Source organism: Suncus etruscus, chromosome 7 (genome assembly GCF_024139225.1).
Source record: "Suncus etruscus isolate mSunEtr1 chromosome 7, mSunEtr1.pri.cur, whole genome shotgun sequence".
NCBI classification, from domain to species: Eukaryota; Metazoa; Chordata; class Mammalia; order Eulipotyphla; family Soricidae; genus Suncus; species Suncus etruscus.
This window is the reverse complement of record NC_064854.1, coordinates 16158715-16181931: the sequence shown is the minus strand read 5'-3', so window position 1 is coordinate 16181931 and position 23217 is coordinate 16158715. Positions and strand designations below refer to the sequence as shown.

Genomic DNA, 23217 nt, shown 5'->3' with positions numbered 1-23217 from the left:
GGAACTACTACCAATTCTGGCCAGGCTCTTTTATGAAATAGAAAAAACAGGAATACTTCCAAATAGCTTTTATGAAGCCAACATCACCTTAATACCAAAACCTGATAGAGATGCTGCCAAAAAAGAAAATTACAGACCAATATCCCTGATGAACACAGATGCAAAGATCCTCAACAAAATCCTGGCGAACAGGATCCAGTGCCTCATCAAGAAGATCATTCACTTTGATCAAGTAGGTTTCATCCCAGGAATGCAAGGCTGGTTTAACATCCATAAATCTATCAATATAATACACAACATAAACAAAAAAAATCACATGGTCATATCTATAGACGCAGAAAAAGCATTTGATAAGGTTCAACACCCATTCTTGATGAAAACTCTCAGCAAGATAAGAATAAAAGGAACCTTTCTCAATATAGTCAAAGCCATCTACCAGAAGCCAGTGGCAAATATTATCCTCAATGGAGAAAAACTAAAAGCCTTCCCTCTAAATTCTGGTACAAGACAAGGCTGTCCTCTCTCACCACTCCTATTCAACATAGTACTGGAAGTACTTGCTATAGCAATTAGGCAAGAAAAAGATATCAAGGGAATCCAGATAGAAAAGGAAGAAGTCAAGCTATCACTGTTTGCAGATGACATGATACTCTACTTAGAAAACCCTAAAGACTCTACCAAAAAGCTTCTAGAAATAATAGATTCATATAGCAAATTGACAGGCTACAAAATTAACACACAAAAATCAATGGCCTTTTTATACACTAATAATGATAGGGAAGAAATGGACATTAAGAGAACAATCCCGGGGCCGGGCGGTGGCGCAAGAGGTAAGGTGCCTGCCTTGCCTGCGCTAGCCTTGGACGGACCACGGTTCGATCCCCCGGTGTCCCATATGGTCCCCCAAGCCAGGAGCAACTTCTGAGCGCATAGCCAGGAGTAACCCCTGAGCGTCAACGGGTGTGGCCCAAAAAACCAAAAAAAAAAAAAAAAAAAAGAGAACAATCCCATTCACATTAGTTCCACACAAACTCAAATATCTTGGCGTCAACCTGACTAAAGATGTGAAGGATCTATACAAAGAAAACTACAAAAAACTGCTCCAAGAAATAAGAGAGGACATGTGGAAATGGAAACACATACCATGCTCATGGATTGGCAGGATCAACATCATTAAAATGGCAATACTTCCAAAAGCATTGTACAGATTTAACGCGATTCCTCTGAAGATACCCATGACATTCTTCAAAGAAGTGAATCAAATACTTCTGAAATTCATCTGGAACAACAAACAACCTCGAATAGCTAAAGCACACCTTGGGAAAAGGAATATGGGAGGCATTACTGTCCCCAATTTTAAGCTGTATTACAAAGCAATAGTTATAAAAACAGCATGGTATTAGAATAAAGACAGACCCTCCAATCAGTGGAATAGGCTTGAGTACTCAGAGACGTTTCCTCAGACATATAACCACCTCGTTTTTGATAAAGGAGCAAGAAATCCTAAATGGAGCAGGGAAAGCCTATTCAACAAGTGGTGTTGGCACAACTGGTTAGCCACTTGCAAAAAAGCGAACTCAGACCCCCAGCTAACACCATGTACAAAGGTAAAATCCAAATGGATTAAAGACCTTGATATCAGAACTGAAACTATAAGGTATATAGAACAACATGTAGGTGAAACACTCCAGGACATTGAGACTAAACACATCTTTAAGGAGGAGACAGCACTTTCCAAGCAAGTGGAAGCAGAGATAAACAGATGGGACTATATTAAGCTGAGAAGCTTCTGCATCTCAAAGGAGTTAGTGCCCAGAATACAAAGGCCACCCACTGAGTGGGAGAAATTATTCACCCAATACTCATTAGATAAAGGGCTAATATCCAAAATTTACAAGGTACTGACAGAACTATACAAGAAAAAAACAACTAACCCCATCAAAAAATGGGGAGAAGAAATGAACAGACACTTTGAAAAAGAAGAAAGGCAAATGGCCAAAAGACACATGAAAAGATGTTCAACATCACTAATCGTCAGGGAGATGCAAATTAAAACTACTATGAGGTACCACCTCACGCCACTGAGATTGGCACACATCACAAAAAAGGAAAACAAGCAGTGCTGGCGGGGATGTGGAGAGAAAGGAACTCTTTTTCACTGCTGGTGGGAATGCCGTCTAGTACAACCTTTATGGAAAGCAATATGGAGATTCCTTCACAAATTGGAAATTGAGCTTCCATACGATCCAGCTATACCACTCCTAGGAATATACACAAGGAACACAAAAATACAATACAAAAATCCCTTCCTTACTCCTATATTCATTGCAGCGCTATTTACAATAGCCAGACTCTGGAAACAACCAAGATGCCCTTCAACAGATGAGTCGCTGAAGAAACGTGGTACATATACACAATGGAATACTATGCAGCCATCAGGAGAGATGAAGTCATGAAATTTTCCTATACATGGATGTACATGGAATCTATTATGCTGAGTGAAGTAAGTCAGAGGGAGAGAGAAAGACGCAGAATGGTTTCACTCATCTATGGGCTTTAAGAAAAATGAAGGACATTTTTAACAGTATCTCAGAGACAAGAGAGATGAGGGCTGGTAGGTGCAGCTCAGGACATGAAGCTCATCACATAGAGTGATGAGTGCAGTTGCAGAGATGACTACACTGAAAACTATCATAACAATGTGAATGAATGAAGGAAGTAGAAAGCCTGTCTCGAGTACAGGTGTAGGGGGATGGGGAGGAGGGAGATCTGGGAAATTGGTGGTGGGAATGTTGCACCGGTGAAGGGGGGTGTTCTTTACATGACTGTAATCATACAACTATAATCATGTTTGTAATCACGGTGTTTAAATAAAGATTAAAAAAAAGAAATCAGAGAGGACACAGGAAATGGAGACACATACCCTGCTCATGGATTGGCAGAATTAATATAATTAAAATGGCAATACTCCTCAAGGCATTGTACAGATTTAATTTAATCCCTCTAAAGATATTCATGACAGTTTTCAAAGAAGTGGATTAAACACTTCTGAAATTCATTTGGAAAAATAAAAACCCACCAATAGCAAAAGCAATCCTTGAGATAAGGAATATGGGAGGCATTACTTTCCCCAACTTTAAACTCTATTACAAAGCAATAGTTATCAAAACAGCATGGTATTGAAATAAAGACAGATTCTCAGATCAGTGGAATAAACTTGAGTATTCAGAGAATATTCCCCAGACATACGATAAAATAATCTGATTAAGGGCAAGAAAGCAAAATGGAGCAAGAAAAGTTTCTTAAACAAGTGGTGTTGGCACAACTGGTTAGCCATTTGCAAAAATTGAACTAAGATCCTATCTAACACCATGCAAAGTTCAAATCCAAATGGATTAAAGACCTTGATATCAAGCCCAAAACCATAAGATATATATAACTACACATAGGTAAAACACTATATGACACTGAGACTAATGGCATCTTCAAGGAGGAAATAGCACTCTCCAAACAAGTGGAAACAGAGATTTATGGGACTATATTATGCTGAGAATCTTCTGCACCTCAAAGGAAATAGTGCTAAAGATACAAAAGCCACCTACAGAATGGGAGCAACTATTCACCCAATAACCATCAGACAAGGGACTAATATCTAAGATATACAAGGCACTGACAGAACTTAATAAGAAAAAAATATATAACCCCACCAAAAAATGGGGAGAAGAAATGAACAGACACTTTGACTAAAAAAAATACAAATGGCCAAAAGACACATGAAAAAATGCTCCACATCACTAATCATCAGGGAGATGCAAATCAGAACTACAATGAGGTACCATCTCACACCACAGAGAACACATCACAAAGAATGAGAACAATCAGTGCTGGTGAGGATGCAGAGAGAAAGGAACTCTTATTCACTGCTGGTGGGAATGCCATTTCATCCAGCCTTTATGGAAAACAATCTGAAGATTTCTCAAAAAACTTGAAAGTGAACTCCCATATGATCCAGCTATACCACTCTTAGGGATATACCCTAGAAACATAAAAATACACAAAAGAATTCAAAAATCCCTTCCTCACACCTATATTCATTGAAGCACTATTTACAATAGACTTTGGAACTACCAAGATGCCCTTCAACAGATGAATGGCTGAAGAAATTTTGGTATATCTCCACATTGGAATATTATGCAGCTGTCAGAAGAGCTGAAGTCATGATATTTTTCTACACATATATGTACATGGAATTTATTTATTTTTAATAGGTACAAAATGTATTGTTTAGCATTTAATATTAAAAAAAAAAACCTTCACCAGTGCAACATTCCCATCACCAATGTCCCAAGTGTCCCTTTTCCCCACCCCACACTGGACTGTGCTCTAGACAGGCTTTCTGCTTTCCTCATTCAGTCACATTTTGTTATGATGGTTCTCAGTGTAATTATTTCTGTAACTGCACCCATCACTCTCTGTGGTGAGCTTCATGTCATGAGCTGGACATTCCAGTCCCCCTCTCTATTGTCTCTGAAAATATTGCACAAATGTTTTTTATTTTTCTCAAAACCCATAGATGAATGACACCATTTTGGGTCTATCTCTCTCCCTCTGACTTATTTCACTCAGCATAAAATATTCCACATACAATCATGTATAGGAAAATTTCATGGCTTTATCTCTTCTGACAGCTGCATAATATTTTATTGTATATATGTACCACAGTTTCTTTAGCCATTTATCTATTGAGTAGCATCTAGGCTGTTTACAGAATCTGGATATTTTAAACAGAGCTGCAATGAATATAGGTGTGAGGACGAGATTTTTGTATTGTACTTTTGTGTTCCGAGGGTATATTCCTAGAAGTGGTATAGCTGGATTGTAGGGGAGCTCAACTTCCAGCTTTTGGAAAAATCTTTATATCACTTTCTATAAAGGATGGACTAGACCACATTCCTACCAGAGTGAATAAGAGTTCCTTTCTCTCCAAATCCCCGCCAGCACTGTTTGTTCTCATTCTTTGTGATGTGTGCCAATTTCTGTGGGGTGAGATGGTACCTCAGAGTTGTTTTGATTTGCATCTCCCTGATGATTAGTGATGTGGAGAATTTTTTCATGTGCCTTTTAGCCATTTGTATTTCCTTTTTGATAAAGTGTTTGTTCATTTCTTCTCCTCATTTTGTGATGGGGTTAGATGACTTTTTCTTGTAACATTCTGTCTGTGCCTTGTTTATTTTGGATATTAGCCCCTTATCTAATGGGTATTGGGTGAATAGTTTCGCCCACTCAGTGGGTGGCTCTTGTATTCTGGGCACTATCTCCTTTGAGATGCAGAAGCTTCTCAGCTTAATATAGTCCCATCTGTTTATCTCTGCTTCCACTTGCTTGGAAAGTGCTGTCTCCTCCTTAAAGATGTGTTTAGTCTCAATGTCCTGGAGTGTTTCACCTACATGTTGTTCTATATACCTTATAGTTTCAGTTCTGATATCAAGGTCTTTAATCCATTTGGATTTTACCTTTGTACATGGTGTTAGCTGGAGGTCTAAGTTCGCTTTTTTACAAGTGGCTAACCAGTTGTGCCAACATCACTTATTGAAGAGGCCTTCCCTGATCCATTTAGGATTTCTTGCTCTTTTATTAAAAATTAGGTGACGGTATGTCTGGGGAACATTCTCTGAGTACTCCAGCCTATTCCACTGATCGGAGGGTCTGTCTTTATTCTAATACGATGCTGTTTTGAAAACTATTGCTTTGTTATACAGTTTAAAGTTGGGGAAAGTAGGGGCCTGAGAGATGGCATAGCGGTAAGGCCTTTGCCTTGCATGCAGAAGTTTGGTGGTTTGAATCCCGGATCCCATATGGTCCCCCGTGTGTGCTGGGGCGATTTTTAAGATTAGAGTCAGGAGTATTCCCTGAGTGCTGCCAGGTGTGACTCAAAATCCAAAAAAAAAAATGTTGGGGAAAGTAATGCCTCCCATATTCCTTTTCCAGGTACTGTACAGGGAATTTATTAGTTAAGTGAAATAAGTCAGAGAGAGATATACAGAGAATAGTCTCACTCATCTATGGATTTAAAAAAAATCAAAGACATTAATGTAATAAGACCCAGAGACAATAGAGTTAAGGACTGGAAGGGCTGGATGGACTGGCTCACAATTTGAAGCTCACCAGAAACAGTGGTGAACTCTGTTAAGGAAATAACTACACAAAAAACTAATATGACAATGTGAAAGAAAGAAAGAAAGAAAGAAAGAAAGGAAGAAGAGAAGGAAGAAAGAAAAAGAAAGAAAAGAAAGAAAGAAAGAAAGAAAGAAAGAAAGAAAGAAAGAAAGAAAGAAAGAAAGAAAGAAAGAAAGAAAGAAAGAAAGAAAGAAAGAAGAAAGAGAAAAAGAGAAAGAAAGAGAGAAAGAAAGAAAGAGAGAAAGAAAGAAAGAGAGAGAGAAAGAGAGAAAGAGAGAAAGAGAGGAAGAGAGAAAGAGAGAGAGGAAGAGAGAAAGAGAGAGAGAGAAAGGAAGGAAGGAATGGAAGGGAGCTAAGAAGAGAGATTGTGGAAAGAAGAGAGGAAGAAAGTAATGAATAATGGAGAAAACTATTTTAATCTGAAAATTTTTTACTTATTTTATTCTGTTACTAGCATTTTTAGAAATATAAATGCATTTGTGTCAGGGTCTGATGTCATCATGTGAGTAACCAGGGTGAGGAGGACAGGCAGAACAGGTCATTCTGGAGGGTTTGACCTGCACTTTGGGGCGGGAACCTAAAGATGTGTGCACAAACTGCAAGAGATGCCCAGAACTGTGAGTGCTTATTCAAGGCTCACAGTTGATGAATTGGCAGTACACCCTGACCTGCCCCTCTGTGCCCAGGGAGATAAAAACCCAGAGATTCACCTCTCACTGGATTCAGGCTGTGGGCTGGTGAAGGAAGAACTGAGGGCAGCAGCTCCTTGGTGGGGATGGACCTCAAGGGCAGTCGGTGTGTAAGGCTGAATGATGGGCACTTGATGCCAGTGCTGGGTTTGGGCACCTACGCTCAAGAAGATGTAAGTGGAACGGGAATGGACACTGAAGTCTTGGTGGGCTTCTGGCACTGGGTGTATCAGGAGGGTCTGCCTGGGTCAAGATTTATCTGCAGGGGTTCTTGAGGAAAATGTTTTTCTGGGGCGTGGTGTCTGGGACAGGTGTCATTGGACAGGGACTCTCCCTGTCAAATGGTGAAGGTGGCAGGAAAAGCATTGATGGGATCTGGGGAGTTTGTGCCTTCCAAAATATGACCCTTGTGCTGCAGAGGACACAGAGGGCCAGGGCTATATGAAGGAACTGAAGGTTCTTGTGCCTGCAGGGAAGTGTCAGCCTGTCTGTGGGTAAGCCCCGACTTCACCTTTGGTGCCACAACCTCAATGCCAATGCCTGAGGTCTTTCACTACCTAACTTATAGAGCCAGAATGTTAATTCACAAGCCTTGCATTAAAACCGTATTGAATCTGAACAGGGAAACTCAAGGGACAGGAGAGTTTTTGTTCTTCTCTGCCTTCTTTGCCCTTCTCCCCTTAATTTCCTGGCACACAGAGTCCCCTAAGGGACAACCGTGATCAGGACATAAAAGGACTACTGAAGTTCAGTACAAGGAAACGTGAGGAATGTGCATCTGCAGCTCCCCGATTCATGAGTACTCTATGGGTGTGAATAGCACAGTCCCTATGAATCCAGATTATAATCCAGGGCAGCTTCCCACTAACATATCATGTCCCTGGACCTGTCAATTACTAACCTGTGTCCTGCTCTCCCTGTCTTAGGGACACCAACAACCCTAGATGTTGAACCAGTGGGTTGGTTTGGTTTCTTCCAGGCTACCCAATATTAGAACAGAAGAGCCTGGTGTTGATGTGGTCAGAATGGAGCAGGACTCCCTTACACTGGACCCAAGCAGGGAGTTTTCAAGGACCCTCCTGCCCTGTACTGTAATACAACAAGGCAGAGTCTTGCGCTGCCTAGCACCTGCTCCCCACCATGCTTCTCTCTGAGTGAAATGCTAGCAACCTCCTCATTTACATTTTGCAGGTTCCTAAGAGCAAAGCTTATGAGGCCACCAAAGTGGCTATTGATGTTGGCTACAGGCACATTGATGCTGCCTACTTCTATCAAAATGAGGAAGAAGTGGGAGCAGCCATAAGAGAGAAGATAGCGGATGGTACTGTGAGGCGGGAGGACTTGTTCTACACCACCAAGGTATGTGGAGAAACTCCTCCCGTTTAGCATCATTTAGGGTCTATTTTCTCCTACATATTTTGGCCTTTGTAGAGGGAAGAACTGGCTTTTATCTGTTCTTGATGGTATCATAAATTAGATATAGACATTGAGGCCTGAGTCTGTCTATCCTCGATAATGGGCCCACCTTGGTTGCACCCTGTCCACTTATCTCAGGACTGTTGCCAGGCCATTCCCATACCTCAATAAAGGGGAATGAGAAATTCTACTACCATCAGCCTTGGACTAAAAATACATACTATTGTCTGAAGGAAAGGTTGTTTATTTTAATGAAAGGTTGAGAGCTGAGGTGTTTCCAGAACCATCTGCCCATTGATAATAACTGGATGGCAGATACCAAAACCTTATTGGGCCATATGACCTTTCTGCAAGGACTTGACACTCTTTTTACTGATGTTGTAGGGATACAACCAGTCTTTGAACACCCTCAGACCTACTTTTCTGACAGACTCTCTCCACTTTTAGCACTTATTTAGTGCCTTTCATATGTCCACATGATGTGGACAACAAGAGCTTGAAAAGCCCCACTGGGAGGGCATCTTTTAGTTTCCTGGACCCCACAGATGCCACAGGTGGGATCTCAGCTAGAACTTCTACCTGAAAGATGCAGAAGTGCAAGTGGATTTTTGAGAAAAGATTCCTCAGGGGATTCTTCTGCCTTGCCAAGTCTGTTGTTTATGCCTTTTATCCCAATTCTGGGAAATCCTCACTTCTACTAAGGACCGAATTGCTTCGTGTGTGTGTGTGTGTGTGTGTGTGTGTGTGTGTGTGTGTGTACCAGATGTTTTGTCCTATCATCTACTGATTCCACATGACTCAGCTCTTTTTTCCACCTTATTCAAACACTCTTCAAACTTCTCTAGGTTTTTCTTCATCATTGTTGATTGTATTTGAGCTATTATATTCAGTATCATCCTCAAGGACCACATAGAGCTAGATTGATTCTGGTTTCTCCAAATAAAGCACACAATCCAATCCATTGATGTATCTCCCAGGACCCTCATTTTCACATATCTAATACTGAAGTTGAATTTGGTCCTTAACTTCAGTGAGAAATACATATCATTTTTTTTTTGTGTTCTGCAGGTTTGGGGTACTTTTCTTCGGCCTGAATTGGTTCGTCAAAGCCTGGAAAGGTCCCTGAAGAAACTGAAGCTGGACTACGTGGATCTCATCATCATTCACATTCCCGTAGCCATGAAGGTAACTGTGCTTTGCTTAGAGGATTTTCACTACCCCACAAACCCCAAAGCCTGCTTCTTCCCTGGAGATGCCAGGTTTAATGAGGCTAATATGGTTGTTACAGGATTTCTCTCTACTTGACTATGGAGCTCTATTACATCATAATGTTTGTTCATGTTATAAGATTTATTGATTGTACATTGGCCAGCAAGAAAGCAAATAATTTCGTGTTAGGATCATATCAGCACCAAAGTGCAATGTATCTTTACTAATGTCAAGAGACACATATTTTTAAAAGTGTATTTCTTACTTAGGCATTATAATTTACAATGCTATTAATGATAAATTTTTCAGATAAATACTAATCCAAATACACCTGCTTTCATCAGCTTTCATGTAGTCCATCAAAGCTCCAGCAGATCCGTCCTCTTTGTACATTTTAAATATTTGAAATAACCATGGACGTCTGATATGTTTCTCTGCTCTCTCTGTCCTGCAGCCCGGAGAAGAGCTCCTGCCCATGGATGCCAGTGGAAAGATGATCCTAGAGAATGTGGACCTGTGTGAGACTTGGGCGGTGAGTGCAGCCCGCAGCCCAGGGACACATATCTCTGGTTCAAGTGCCATTGTGGTCATTTGGATGCCCTAAAACATTAAAAACTGCATCAGGTGTTAAAGAAACGCATGCACCATGCATGTGTGGGTGTGATGCTAAGCCTCACTGCAGGCTGGGGTGTATGTTGAGGAGATCCCTTAATGCCACTGGGTCTGTGTCCACACAGAATGGGCATTTCTTGAGGGATCCAGTTAATGGGATCAGAGAAGAGCAGGTGGGCATCTCTGGCCAATGCACTGACACGAGTTCCATGTGCCTCCCCAGGCCCTGGAGAAGTGCAAAGATGCAGGATTAACCAGGTCAATTGGCGTTTCCAACTTCAACCTAAAGCAGCTGGAGATGATCCTCAGCAAGCCAGGGCTCAAGTATAAACCTGTGTGCAACCAGGTGAGTGCAGGGCAGGGCCCATCATCATGTCCCCTCCTTCCTAAGCTCCTAATCTCTAGCAGGTCTTGTTTGGAACAAGGGGAGGGGACTTGGCTCAGGGCTGTGGCTGGATATTTGGCAGGGTACGGTGTTGTTCCTGCATGATCAGGGACAATTGTGCTCATGGAGCTGGAGGCTATGTCCTGGGCAAGCTCAGAGTTCAGAGCTTGCATAGCCAGGTAGAGTCAGGACCAGAATTGCATGCCCTGTTAGCACTTACCTGCCATGTGGGAGTTTGTGAGACAGTTGGCAGATGTCAATAATTCACAAAGAGACTGACAGCTGAGTGACTGAGAGGATCCTGCTGAGTCCAGACTCCTGATCCTGATGCACAGTCTAGGAATTAAGTGATGTGGGCTTGGCTCAGCCTGGAAGAACTGTGACTGGAGTGAAAATCCAGGCGAGGGCAAGGGTGCATGCGAGAGAGGGGACATCCCTGTGTAAAGAGACACTTTTCTGATACAATATGAAAAGGCCAGTGTACACTTGCTCTAGTTTAGTATATAACAATACTTCTGTGGAAAATTAAAAAGACTCTTGCAAGCATATATTCAAATATCTATATGGTCTGTCTTACTCAAACTTCAGGCAACTCTACATAGAATAAACTAAAATCTGTGGGAAATGCATATCACCATATTAATATTTCTTTAGAGATTTATATAGAATATAAAATTATTGGCACTTCAAAAACTCATTAATAGTTTACTTCTTTAATAGTGGTATATAGGAGATCCTCTTTGACATATAGTAAGAAGAACTTCTCTGTCGTCCCTTGTCAAGTCTTGTACAGGAAGAGAATCACTTTGCCACTTAATTCTTTGGCCATTGTGTTTGCTAATTCTTTGATATTTCTGGGATTGGAGGTTAGACTGGAGGATGTAGTTACATCTATACATCAATGTGGTTTCTAAACTGTGACCGAGATGCTCCATGTCAAGTAGTTACTGTGCTTCCAAAGAACCCAGTGTCACCACTGTGGCAGGAGAGGAATTTTTAGAGACTGTCATTCTCAGAACACCACTCGTGTCTTAGCTTTCTCTTGGAGGAGGTCAAGTGCTTGGGGCTCAAATTTTCTGGCAGGACCATATCACTCATATTTCTCAGGAACTTGGACTCCCTCATGGAAATGGCATTTAGGGATCCCAATGCTCTGATTCTAGTTGTTCTAAACACCAATATAGAGGCAGAAGAACCAATTTGATCAGGCCTAAGACTGAAGCCCTGGTGAACTTGAACTTGTAAGAGAGTTGAAGAACCTGCTTGAACAACCTCCGTCTACTTTTGACTCCAGAGCTCTCAGGTGCTGTCCATGGCTTGTGGTTCTGACATTTATGCTTTTTGTCCCTGCAGGTGGAGTGTCACCCTTACCTGAACCAGCACAAAATGCTGGACTACTGCAAGTCCAAGGACATTGTTCTTGTGGCCTACAGTGCCTTGGGGTCCCACAGGACCCAGATTGGTAATGAGAGAGTCTATGTCACTTTACCTTAGCTTTTTATGGCCCATGAAGCACTTCTCTTTAAATTTTAGCATTTTGTGATGGAATGCTTTGGACAACAATGTGAGGATTCTAGAGTTAGTGAGCCTTGTTCTGGTGCAATAACACCACCATTCATTTTTCTACCGCCATACACATTGTGTTTGTTTTAATATAAAACTCACAAATATTAAAAGTGGTGTCTTTTTTTGACACAAGTGAACTACCCATAGTTCTAGGGGTCCTGGATGGACCTTAGCACCTTGAATATGCTCCAGTGCCTGGGATTCATGCTTTGGTATAGGTTTTGGATTGCTCCATATTTGATAAATTGATGGGCTGAGGTTTACAGATGGTGGTGAACTAAAACTTTCAACATCTCCCATCCAGTGCAGGATGCCCCTCCCAATGTTTCCTTTATTGCTGCTCTTCCTTCCTAGATTTTATTTTCAGATGTGGTGAATGGATGCACTGTGATATAGAAAGTGCAGAAGGAGTGACAGTGTGCTCATTTTTCACAACCTGCATTGCATTTAGCATATTATTTTTTTTTACACACAAACTTGGAAATTGGTTGAATAGACTCAAAACCAATATTTGTTTTACTTGTGCATTGATGCCAGTATAATTTATTTCCAGTTTGGGATATTATGAATAAATATCTAGGTTTATTCACGAAAGTCTATGTTTAAAAATCATACCTGATTACTCTTTCTGGGCATCTGGGGAACAGGAGCAGCTTATAAATCCATACACCCTTCACATACTTACATTTGGGTTTTTTTTTAGGGTTCCAAAGACAGCCCATATCTCCTGGAGGATCCAGTCCTGAAGGCCATTGCCAAGAAACACAATCGCACCCAGGACAGGTAGCCTTGCGCTACCAGGTGCAGCGGGGAGTGTGGTGCTGGCCAAGAGCTTCACTGAGAAGAGAATCAAGGAGAATTTCAGGTAGGGGGCAATGGTCATAGATAGTAGTGTGCAGTGAGAAGGCACTTTTCTGCCTTTGAAAGAGACCACGATCACCTTATTCTCATCCTTGTTTTTGGACCATGGAAGGCATGGTACTAGAGACCCTAGGAATAGCATCCTGGTTTGATGGCCTCTTGAGTGCCTGCCACTAGTTTAGTGTTACCTGAGCACCTGTCACCCCTGGATGCAATCCAGAGGTCCTTCCAGTCACAAAGTGCCTTGTTTTCTCCTTTCCTCCACTACCCCATGAAACCTGCTGCTATCTGGTCCCACATAAGACTGTTTGATTTTGATAACTCTTGGATGCTCTGCTCTACCATAGGCACTATATCACTAACAGGGCTTTGCCAGCTTCTCTTGAAACTGAAGTTGTTTATTAGGAAAATTTCAGCTGTCACTCAGGTGTAATAGTGGACTCTGGGCATGGTGATCACTGGTACCCACACCTCTGGGCAGGTAGGAACAGGAAGGAGGTTAAAGACTGTGAAGGTTCCAGGTAAGAAGTTGCTCCCCAGAGCCCACTTATCTCTCAAGGGCCTCAGGCATACAATGGCCTCCAGTTTCCTTCAAAATACACTTTCTAGAACTGAGTTATAACAGTGATTTGAGAAAAGGCTCACCATATAAGCATCAATGAAGTGTTGGTAGAAGGGTCCAGTTAGTATATTGATTCATTTGGCATCACATGCTCAAATATTGAAATTGTGAACTTAAATAATTCAATCATATAGACTTCTAGCAGACAACTTTATCTTATTGGAATTGTGAGAGTAAACACCATCTTTCTGTTTAAGCTCAGCTTTGCGCATTATTCCAGATCCATTGCATCATTTCCTGTCAGCTAAAACAGAGAGATAAAAGGCTTAAAGAATGGCACTGTGATTTTCATGTTGAATTGTTCACAGGAGAGACATAGTCCTCCCCCACTTTAATAGTCTTACTGACTGCTTTGCTAACTGAATCTCCTTTTGAACCATGACTTGTCCATAAAATCCATATACTGATGAAGAGATATTATTATAAGGAGGAATCTCTGACAGTAAAGTCTGTGAGACCATCAAACATATGGCTCTTTTCAGGTAGAGAGAGACCTCAGGGCCTCAGAAAATAGGTTTGAGGACCCTGTCAGGTGGGTCTCTAATCGTGACTTAGAGAGTGATTGATTTCTGAGATCTGACATTCTGGTGAGATCATCAATATGCACTCTTTCTTCCATGTTTGCTGAAGGTTAAGTACATCAAATTCTTGGGAAGTTGAAGCAGAGAAAGAGACCTAAAATATGTCTCAATAAATGGGCATTTTTCTATTTTTGTCAGTTTTCTCTCTGTTTGAAGAAGACAGCCTATTTCACCTGAATTCAAAGAAATTTACTTAAGTTTAGGATGACTGTGTCTGATTACTGTTCTGTGGAAGAAGAGATCAGGATAAGGAAGAGTCAAATTAGAAACTGAGACAGAGGAGTGCTCCAACCATCGCACCTGAAAGTTGACCTCAGAGATCCCTTCCTAAATGATTTTGGGTACCTGTGTCTCAGGTAGAAAATGTTTCTCAAAGCTTGCAAGGTCCAGGACAGTATTTCCTTCTTACAGATGTTTGAATTTGAACTGACCCAGAAGACATGAAAGTCATAGATGGTATCAACAGGGACTTCCGCTACTTCTACCTAGACTTGTGAGTGTTCTAAAACATGCCTATTTTTAGGGTCTCAGGCACATGGAGGTTGTGGGGAAGAGGCTTTTGAGTCAGAACTTGGAATGAGCTTTGTGAATGAGCTTCATGAATGCACACATCATTGTCCATCCCAGGTGCCATGTTGGCAGTCTCACGGGTATAGAAACCTGGAGCCACAAAATAAACAACCCAATCACCTCTGAATTCACAATACACCTAAACCGAGCCTTTGTGCATGTGAACCTGACCCCCTAATTCTATCTCTCACACTCAAAGGCCATCGTCAGGGGTTGCAGGACAGCTGGGGATAGGGTAGGATACCCCTGAAGAAGAGATTTTTTGATGGAGGAAAAGGTGATGGGTGACCACAGAATAACAGAATCATGGGAGTAATTCTGAGGGAAAGCTAAAATCTCTCTCTTATGGGTTCAGGCATGGCATGTCTTCTCAGGGACTACAAGTCTCTCAAAGAAGCCTGTGAGGGTAGCACTGAGTTTTCTTTGGGATTGGCATGGGAGAATGTGGATTGGTCTTGTGGGGCTCCTGCTGCTGTTATGGGAGCAGTGAGCTTGGGTAGAGAGACCTCAGCCTTGGTGCCATAGTTCTAATAGCCTCAGAATCTGGGATCTTTGTCAGACACTGTGGCATTGGTCTGTGCCCAGGAACTGTGGGAATCAGTGTATTTGGGTGGACTTGACCCTTCCAAGGCCTATTCTTATGTTGGGAGTAAAGAGGGTCCTAGCCCAGACCACACCCTCTGAGAAACATGCCCTTTTCCCCTGAAATGGAAGAACCCATGCTAACCCTGTCTTTCTCCTTCTACAGTGCGATTGGACACCCCAACTATCCTTTTGTTGGTGAAAAGTGAATGTTATATGTCCCCACTACTCCTACCCTATGTGGAGGAACCCTTTTACCTTCGTATCACCTTTCATGGCTGATAGAAGCAGTGCCTATGGATTAACCTGGCCTCTCCTGTCTTGTGTTTCTCCCTGTGAAATAATAAAATCATATTGAAGCAGTTGTGTCCTCATTACTCGATCACAATTAATTCAACATGATGATTTTATATAAATTTGGAACTCAGGGGAATGAATAAAAATGATACTGCCTCTGGGGCCGGGCGGTGGCGCTAGAGGTAAGGTGCCTGCCTTGCCTGCGCTAGCCTAGGACGGACCGTGGTTCAATCCCCCGGTGTCCAATATGGTCCCCCAAGCCAGGAGCGACTTCTGAGCGCATAGCCAGGAGTAACCCCTGAGTGTCACCGGGTGTGGCCCAAAAACCAAAAAAAAAAAAAAATGATACTGCCTCTAATCACCCCCAAATGACCATATTTCAGGCCTGGAAAGATTATAACCGGTTATTCAACCGAGATTCATCTCTGGCACTCAGATAGTCCCTGGAGCTTGCAGAGGCAGTTCCTACAACCTTTTAAATGGAATGCCATTTAAAATGATCAGGCTATAGAGTAGCAAAGGGTCCTCTCTATCCATGGGAGGACAGAGCATCTTTCTGTGTTAGAAGTTGCACACTCTAGATGGTGACACCAAAGTTAAAGTCTATGAGCACTGTAATATTAATCTAGAGCATATACACTTCATTTCTATAGACTTGTCTAAACAAAAACATCAACATTTATGCAGAGATAATTAAATTTGAAACAAGTTGTTAGGCATTCTTATGCCTTACCGGACAAAATTGTACTCAATGGTATTCTTTAAGGAATTCTTTTTTATTTCTCTTTATTTGAAGACAAAGATACAAAGTGACAGGACTGGAGAGCTGTTCAGTGACACCAAGACTCGAAGTTCATGAAAAAGCAAGGGGATTATTGTCAAGCATATATGCATGGCCATATGGCTAGAAGCTGAGAGCCCTGGTCACAAATCCAGCAGTTCTTTTATAACACTTCAGTACAATGGAAAATTTACAGAACACAGCATGACCATTGATTTCAAAAAGTTTAGTTACTTTTACATTTTAGGGAACATTTGGAACATTTACCACAGACACAATAACAGGTGGTACAGGTTCAGTGAATTTTCAGTTGTGGTCACCTTAACCTTTTGGGGGCTTTCCAGGCATATGCAGAGACTTTTTAAACTGTTTCCATTTCATTCCCCTTTTCTCTAATGTCAGTCTCTAATCCTAGAGAAGAGATTCTGCTGCCTGGTATGCCTTGAAAGCCATGTACCAAGAGTTTTACCTGACCAATTGGGAGGTGAGCGAGTCCTAAAATTTGGATTAAGCAAATTTTAAGGCTTGACAGCAGCCTTTAAGTGGACTAACTTTATGTCTCTTTGTACCAGAGCAGCTGTTCCTATTCCAATTCCAGCAGCTACCCCCCATCCCTAGGATGATTGCCAGGGTGAGGGAAACTGGTTCTCGAGGGTACTGGGTAGAACAGCTATTAAACCTTGCCTTAAAGGAATGAGAATCATAAAATAGCACTCTGAGCAGCACCTGAACTAGCACACAATAATGGGAGGCCAGATCAAAAACTTTAAGGGCAAAGCAAGGCATTCCTTTTTATGCCCCCCTCCCCGGCTGCTTTCCAAGAAGAGTGATTCACTACAAATCTTGTTATCACGATCCAGTCCCAACTGGAAGTGAGCTTCCAGTATGCCTGACCGGTGGTTTCATAGCCCCATGCTGTCATCTGGTACATTAGGTTATCTTCATTTTGCCCCAGTCCAGAAAGTTGAGTCAGATGGATATGCAGGGGGTCCTTTGAGGTCACCAGATAGTCTGTCCAGGCCACTGACCATCTGGACTGTGGGCTTCTGAGAAGTATCTGAAAAAGCCTTACGAAGAGGTTCCTGGGAGGGGGAGTTCTCACTTGCTTTGTATCTAAGAGAACCATCTCTTACACCTGGTGTGTAACAATTAATGATAACACAAGTTAAACAACAGAAGTTAAAGTATCATAGCATTATTAACAAACACAGCTCTGAGTTTCTTTTAGTTAGACTAATGCTTGCATTTATAATTTATGATCTGTTCTAGTACAATTAATGAGAATGCCTCCACACATAGGTCACTTTAATTATAAAAATTATTTTTCTCTCCACCTCCACCCTGCCAGATATTTGAAAATTTTTTGGCTGTTTTCTTTGCATAAAAACAATACTACTGGAGAAGTCTCCATCTGGGGCACCCCCATTACTCACAGAGAATTTCTGAGGATAGGGTGGGGACACAGCAGGCTTGTCATGGCCCAGTCACTTAGGCTAGGCTGATGTGAGAAAGAGTTGGTTAATTCAGCATGATGATTTCTTGGATGGCTGTTGTATTCTTACCCTCTGCAGGATATTCCTAGAGGTAGCCTATTCCACTTCTCTTCAGGTTTGGAATAGACTCTGACCTCGAATCCTCTTTTCTGGAGTCTGAGGGTGAAGGATGAGAGCAGCCGTGGCCAGTTAGTACAGGTCCAGGAACTCTTAGGAAATCTCCAATTTCTTTTTTCAGGCCATTCATCTTGGTGTCTTCCTGATTTTGCTAGCCAGATGCCTAAAGGTGCCTGCTCATCACAACACCTCAAGCCTGATTATTTCCCCAGAAGAGGGCTCTGGGGTCCCCTTACTAATTTTAAGATTTCCTGTTTGCAGGGGGATTACTCCTCATGCAGAGAGGAAATTCACCTGTTTGTATTTCATGCAAAGCAAACTGATGCCATGACATAAAAATGGTACTAAAAGGTGCTAAGGAGGAGAGAAAAAACAAATGTTACTTAACTTTACACAGAAAATTCTAAACCGGATTATTGTTTAGAGGCTTTTACAATAAAATTTTTTATTTTTTATTTTTTTATTTTTAATTCTTTTTTAAAATTTTAATTAAATTTTAATTAATTTTAATTTTAGTTTTAATTAAATTGAAAATTTTTTAATTTTTGATTCTTTAAACCAGGACCATATTTATAAAGCTCCTTGTAATACATTTATTAATATCCTTGGCAGCAAATAATGAAAAGTTGCAAAAGCCTTTTAATCATGCTTAATTCGACATAGAGAGAGTAGAAGTTTGCTTATTGTTCTGGCCTCAGTTTAAAGCAGAAAACATATTAGACACTAGCGATTTATATTACACAAATTTACAAAATTTGCTGGCAGTCTTTGGACTTTTAAAAGATTTCTAGTCGGGGAACCAATCACTAATTTTTCAAAAAAACTAACCTTTAAACTGAACCTCAATGTTTTTCTTAAATTCTTGATTATTTTCTTTAAAATTAAAACTTTATCTTTTATCTTTTAGGTGTTTATAATAACTCATTATTTTTCCATTTTAACCCAATAATATATGAACACTATAACATGGTTTAAAACATTCAAACTTCTTTTACACAAAACATTGGCTAATTCCTGAGTTAGAGGCATTTTAATAATAATAGTAATAACAATAATCCAACTTAATCTGGCAGTTTCTTTCTTAGTACACCTTCTTAGTCCCTTTTACACATTCTCAAATTCTCTGCATTTACCCTCTTTCCTGTTTCCTTTTTAAATTCTACAAATTTCCTTTAGTCTTTCTAACTGGCTGCTCTTTTTCTGAGTTTTTTTCCCCAGTATTAAATTTATATCTTTTCATTTTGCATAACCACATATCCTCCTACATAAATAATATTTGATAAGACTTTTTATTAAAACATTAAATAAGTTTTTAAAAGCTATGATTTCCTATTGTACTTATAAGTATTTCATGTTAAAAGTCCTATATACCAGATTTGACAAAATTTTTAGACCAGTGCAAAACAAATTTTCTTTAAAATATTTTAAATTTACAATCTAGAGGAGTTATAGTTCTTAAAGTCTGATTTTTTCACTCAATTTTAATTACTTTACTTTTCTGAACAATTTAGTACATTATCCAAAATGGTCCTTTGTCTTTAACTATTTCAGAAATAGCATTTTGTAGTTTCTAAAAAATTATTTTACAATTTCTTACTGCTTTATAACTAATTATAGGTCCAAATGAGTTTACTACAAATTTACCTTGTTTATTGATTAAAATGCCAAATGAGTTTACTACAAATTTACCCTGTTTATTGATTAAAATGCCAAATTTATAACAGTGCCCAGAACATTTTATATCTTAAATTCCAATTACCAAGTTACTTAGGCTTTACAAGATGCAACTTCAGCAAATGAGAGCTAGGTATTGTAACCATCCAAGCACTACATTATAACTTAAGTGATTAAAACCTTAGAGATATTAAATATGACTAATTTTACTTCAATTTTAAAAGGTCTGAACTTTATACAAATATTTAAAACTTTTAGTTCTTTTATTTCTCCCAATTAGAAAACAAATTGCTAGAATTACTTCCATCTGACAGGACCAAGTTTTATTTCTATTACACTTAGTAAAGACAATCTAGGCATTTTTACATTAAGACCTTAAAACCACATTAAATTTCATATTGTTATTTAGATTTAGTTATTTCAACACTATTAAGCGTTCACAAGATTAACAATATTATCAAAATGCTAACCACAACCTTTTCCACACAATTTTGGCCTCTTAAAATTAATATAGAATTTTAAAACAAAAATAGAAATAGAAAGACTCATATTAAACCCACATTACAATGCTGTTGGAACCTGTCTCTGAACTGAATCAGAATTCCTTAGGGTGGGTGAATTTTTTTCACTGTTTGTATCATAACTCATTTCATCAGAAAAGTTAATTACAATAATTTGCAACATTTTTCACCAAATTATTCATTCTAAGAAACCTTTAAGTCAGAGAAATTTCTTCGAGAGATTTAAAGACCCAATTTTTCCTTCTGGACTCCCAACCACTCCCAATTTCTCCTTTGATATGTAAACTGGGGGGGGGTTGGGTAAGTTTCCCTTTCTTGAATAAGTTCCACTAAATAATTTTTTAATATAATTTTTATTTTGATCATAGTGGCTTACATATTGTTGACAGTAATATTTTAGGTACATGTTAACTTAATATCAGGGGGATTCCCACCACGAATTGTTCTCCCTACACATCCGTTCCCATCCTACCTCTCATATCTTCCTCCCTCACCCCCGGGGCTGCAAGAATACGTGGTCTCCTCTGTGCCTAACTTGCTACTTCCACTAAAGAATTTTTAACTGACCAATTTCTTAGCTTCCCAGCCAGAAGCAACAAGACGGCAGCTCTCAAGATTTTTCTGATTTTTACCTTTTGGCTGAGGTGTTTAGTCACAAAGTCCTGCTTCTCCAGGACAGATTTAAGTCCTTCTGGCCAGTAAGGAGGCAGAGTTTGCGACCACCACCCTGCCCTGTCCCTAACAGAGCCTGCCTTGAAATACAAAAACACATAAAACACAATTAAACAGAAACTAACAAGGAAGTATAGAAATTGCCACTCAACATCATTTTCTGCACCTCTGGGAAGTTCGCCAGCAAGAGACCTTGGCCTGAGCAGTCTGAGCCTGCTCCATGGTTGACTGAGAAAAGGCAATAAATAATAACAACAGTCAAGAAACCAGTTATCGCACAAATTCCCCACACATTCTGCCAAGCACTTCACCACTCACACTGACCGGTCTTCACTCTTCCAGGGGTCTTCAAACTACGGCCTGCGAGCCACATATTGTATTTGTTCCCGTTTTGTTTCTTCACTTCAAAAGAAGATATATGCAGTGTGCATAGGAATTTGTTCATAGTTTTTATTTTCACTATAGTAGGGTCCTTCAACGGTCTGAGGATCAGTGAACTGGCCCCCAAACATTCACAAATTCCTTTCACTCTCTGGGCCATGCCCAATGAACTCCACACCTCTCTAGGACTGGGAGGGATTTGTCCCTCACTGAGTAACTTCCAGTTTGAAGAGAGACAGGAGAAAATGAATCAGAGAAGAGGAAAGCCAAAAAAAAAAAAAAAAAAGCAAAACTAAAAAAAAATGAGATAAAAATGAAATCAAACCAACCTAAAAGGATCTGTGAATTTGGAAATCCTGGCTGGGACCTGCACTGATCTTGGAGGTCCGTGGAGTCTCCTTCCTTTGAAGCCGAGATTCTTTTTTTTTTTTTTTAAACAACTTTATTACATACATGATTGTGTTTGGGTTTCAGTCATGTAAAGAACACTACCCATCACCAGTGCAACATTCCCATCACCAATGTCCCAAATCTCCCTCCTCCCCACTCAACCCCTACCTATACTCTAGACAGGCTTTCTATTTCCCTCATACATTCTCATTCTTAGGATAGTTCAAAACATAGTTATTTCTCTAAGTAAATTCATTCCTGTTTGTGGTGAGCTTCATGAGGTGAGCTGTAACTTCCAAGATTCTTGTTCCCTGCTGAGGAGGCCTTGCCCGACCTCCTCCCTGATGAGAAGGGCTCTTCTGGCCACTTCTCCCTAGGGTTTCTCAATAAAAGCGACACACAAGACAAGGAGAAACAACACACACAAAACAGTAACAGACAGACAAAGTCTGACGTAGGTCCCAATTCTTGGGCAGTTTACAAATGTATACCACACTTACTTACAAAAGGGTATAGTTACAGAAGGGGCTTCCGTGCGTCCTTGGGATCCCCAAACCTCACTGAGGCATCCCTCAGTTCTGTGACCTGAGGTCCTCTGGACACGTCTGTAGACTGCTACCAAGAACCCTCACGGGCCCTTATGGCAGTCACACTGCCCACTCACATAGGCGCAAACACACCGAAACCTGGAATGGGAGCGTTGGTGTCCTTGAATGCAGTCCATCTCGGTGGAACCCCACATGAAAGGACTGGAGAGCTGTTCAGTGACACCAATACTTGATGTTCATGAAAAAGCAAGGGTTTATTGTTCAAGCATATATGCCTGGGCACCCAGCATGGCTATATGGCTAGAGGCTGAGAGCCCTGATCACAAATCCAGCAGTTCTTTTATAACAATTTAGTACAATGGAAAATTTACAGAACACAGCATGACCATTGATTTCAAGAAGTTTAGTGACTTTTACATTTCAGGGAACATTTGGAACATTTGTCACAGACACAATAACAGGTGGTACAGGTTCAGTGAATTTTCAGTTGTGGTCACCTTAACCTTTGGGGGGTTTTCTGGGCATATGCAGAGACTTTTTAAACTTTTTCCTTTTCAAAAGAAAGGACAAGGTGAAGTTAAAGTGGGAAGGCTATCACCCATAAACAGAATTCTCAAAAGAAATCCCCTTGCTGACACCTTAATTTTGAATTTTCAGCCAAATAAAAATTAAGAAAAGAAAAACAAAACACATGCAGAATTACTTATTCCCTCAGGTCCCCAGATTGTAGTACATTATAACATTTCTTATCAGTACACAAAGCAATCTAAAGCCACAATATTTATGTAACTCCTTTAACGTTGAAGGCTATAGTATTGATGACACAGTTCATAATACATATCATAATACATACATACAGATCAAAATACATTATTTCATTAAGGATGAGTCAAAGGAGTACAAAGATAGTGTAAGAGTGGCAATTATTTGCATAGGCCCAGCCAAATATTGGGGACATGGAAAGGAAAAGCCTTGGCTAAATATAAAGAGACTTTAACCCTGAAGTTTTCTGGCATAAGACCAACTCTAGGCTCCAGGCATACTAGGCTGTCCAACCCAAGTCATTGTCTATA

General features: G+C 40.4%; 1 protein-coding gene across 3 annotated transcripts in view; it reads left to right on the top strand.

Annotated features, from left to right (window-relative positions):
* LOC126013285 (aldo-keto reductase family 1 member C15-like) overlaps positions 1-23217 on the top strand; it is a 509781-nt gene that overhangs the window by 345128 nt on the left and 141436 nt on the right. Inside the window, exons 1-3 of one of the 3 annotated variants that reach the window (XM_049776311.1) lie at positions 6807-7039; positions 8058-8225; positions 9351-9467. The exons of 1 other annotated variant lie outside the window; for it this stretch is intronic. In XM_049776311.1, the coding sequence (XP_049632268.1) occupies positions 6953-7039; positions 8058-8225; positions 9351-9467 (372 nt within the window). In that variant the 5' untranslated portion in view covers positions 6807-6952. Of the gene's footprint in view, positions 1-6806; positions 7040-8057; positions 8226-9350; positions 9468-15436; positions 15591-23217 lie in introns of those variants that run through there. One more of the 3 variants, XM_049776308.1, reaches the window with a different exon arrangement.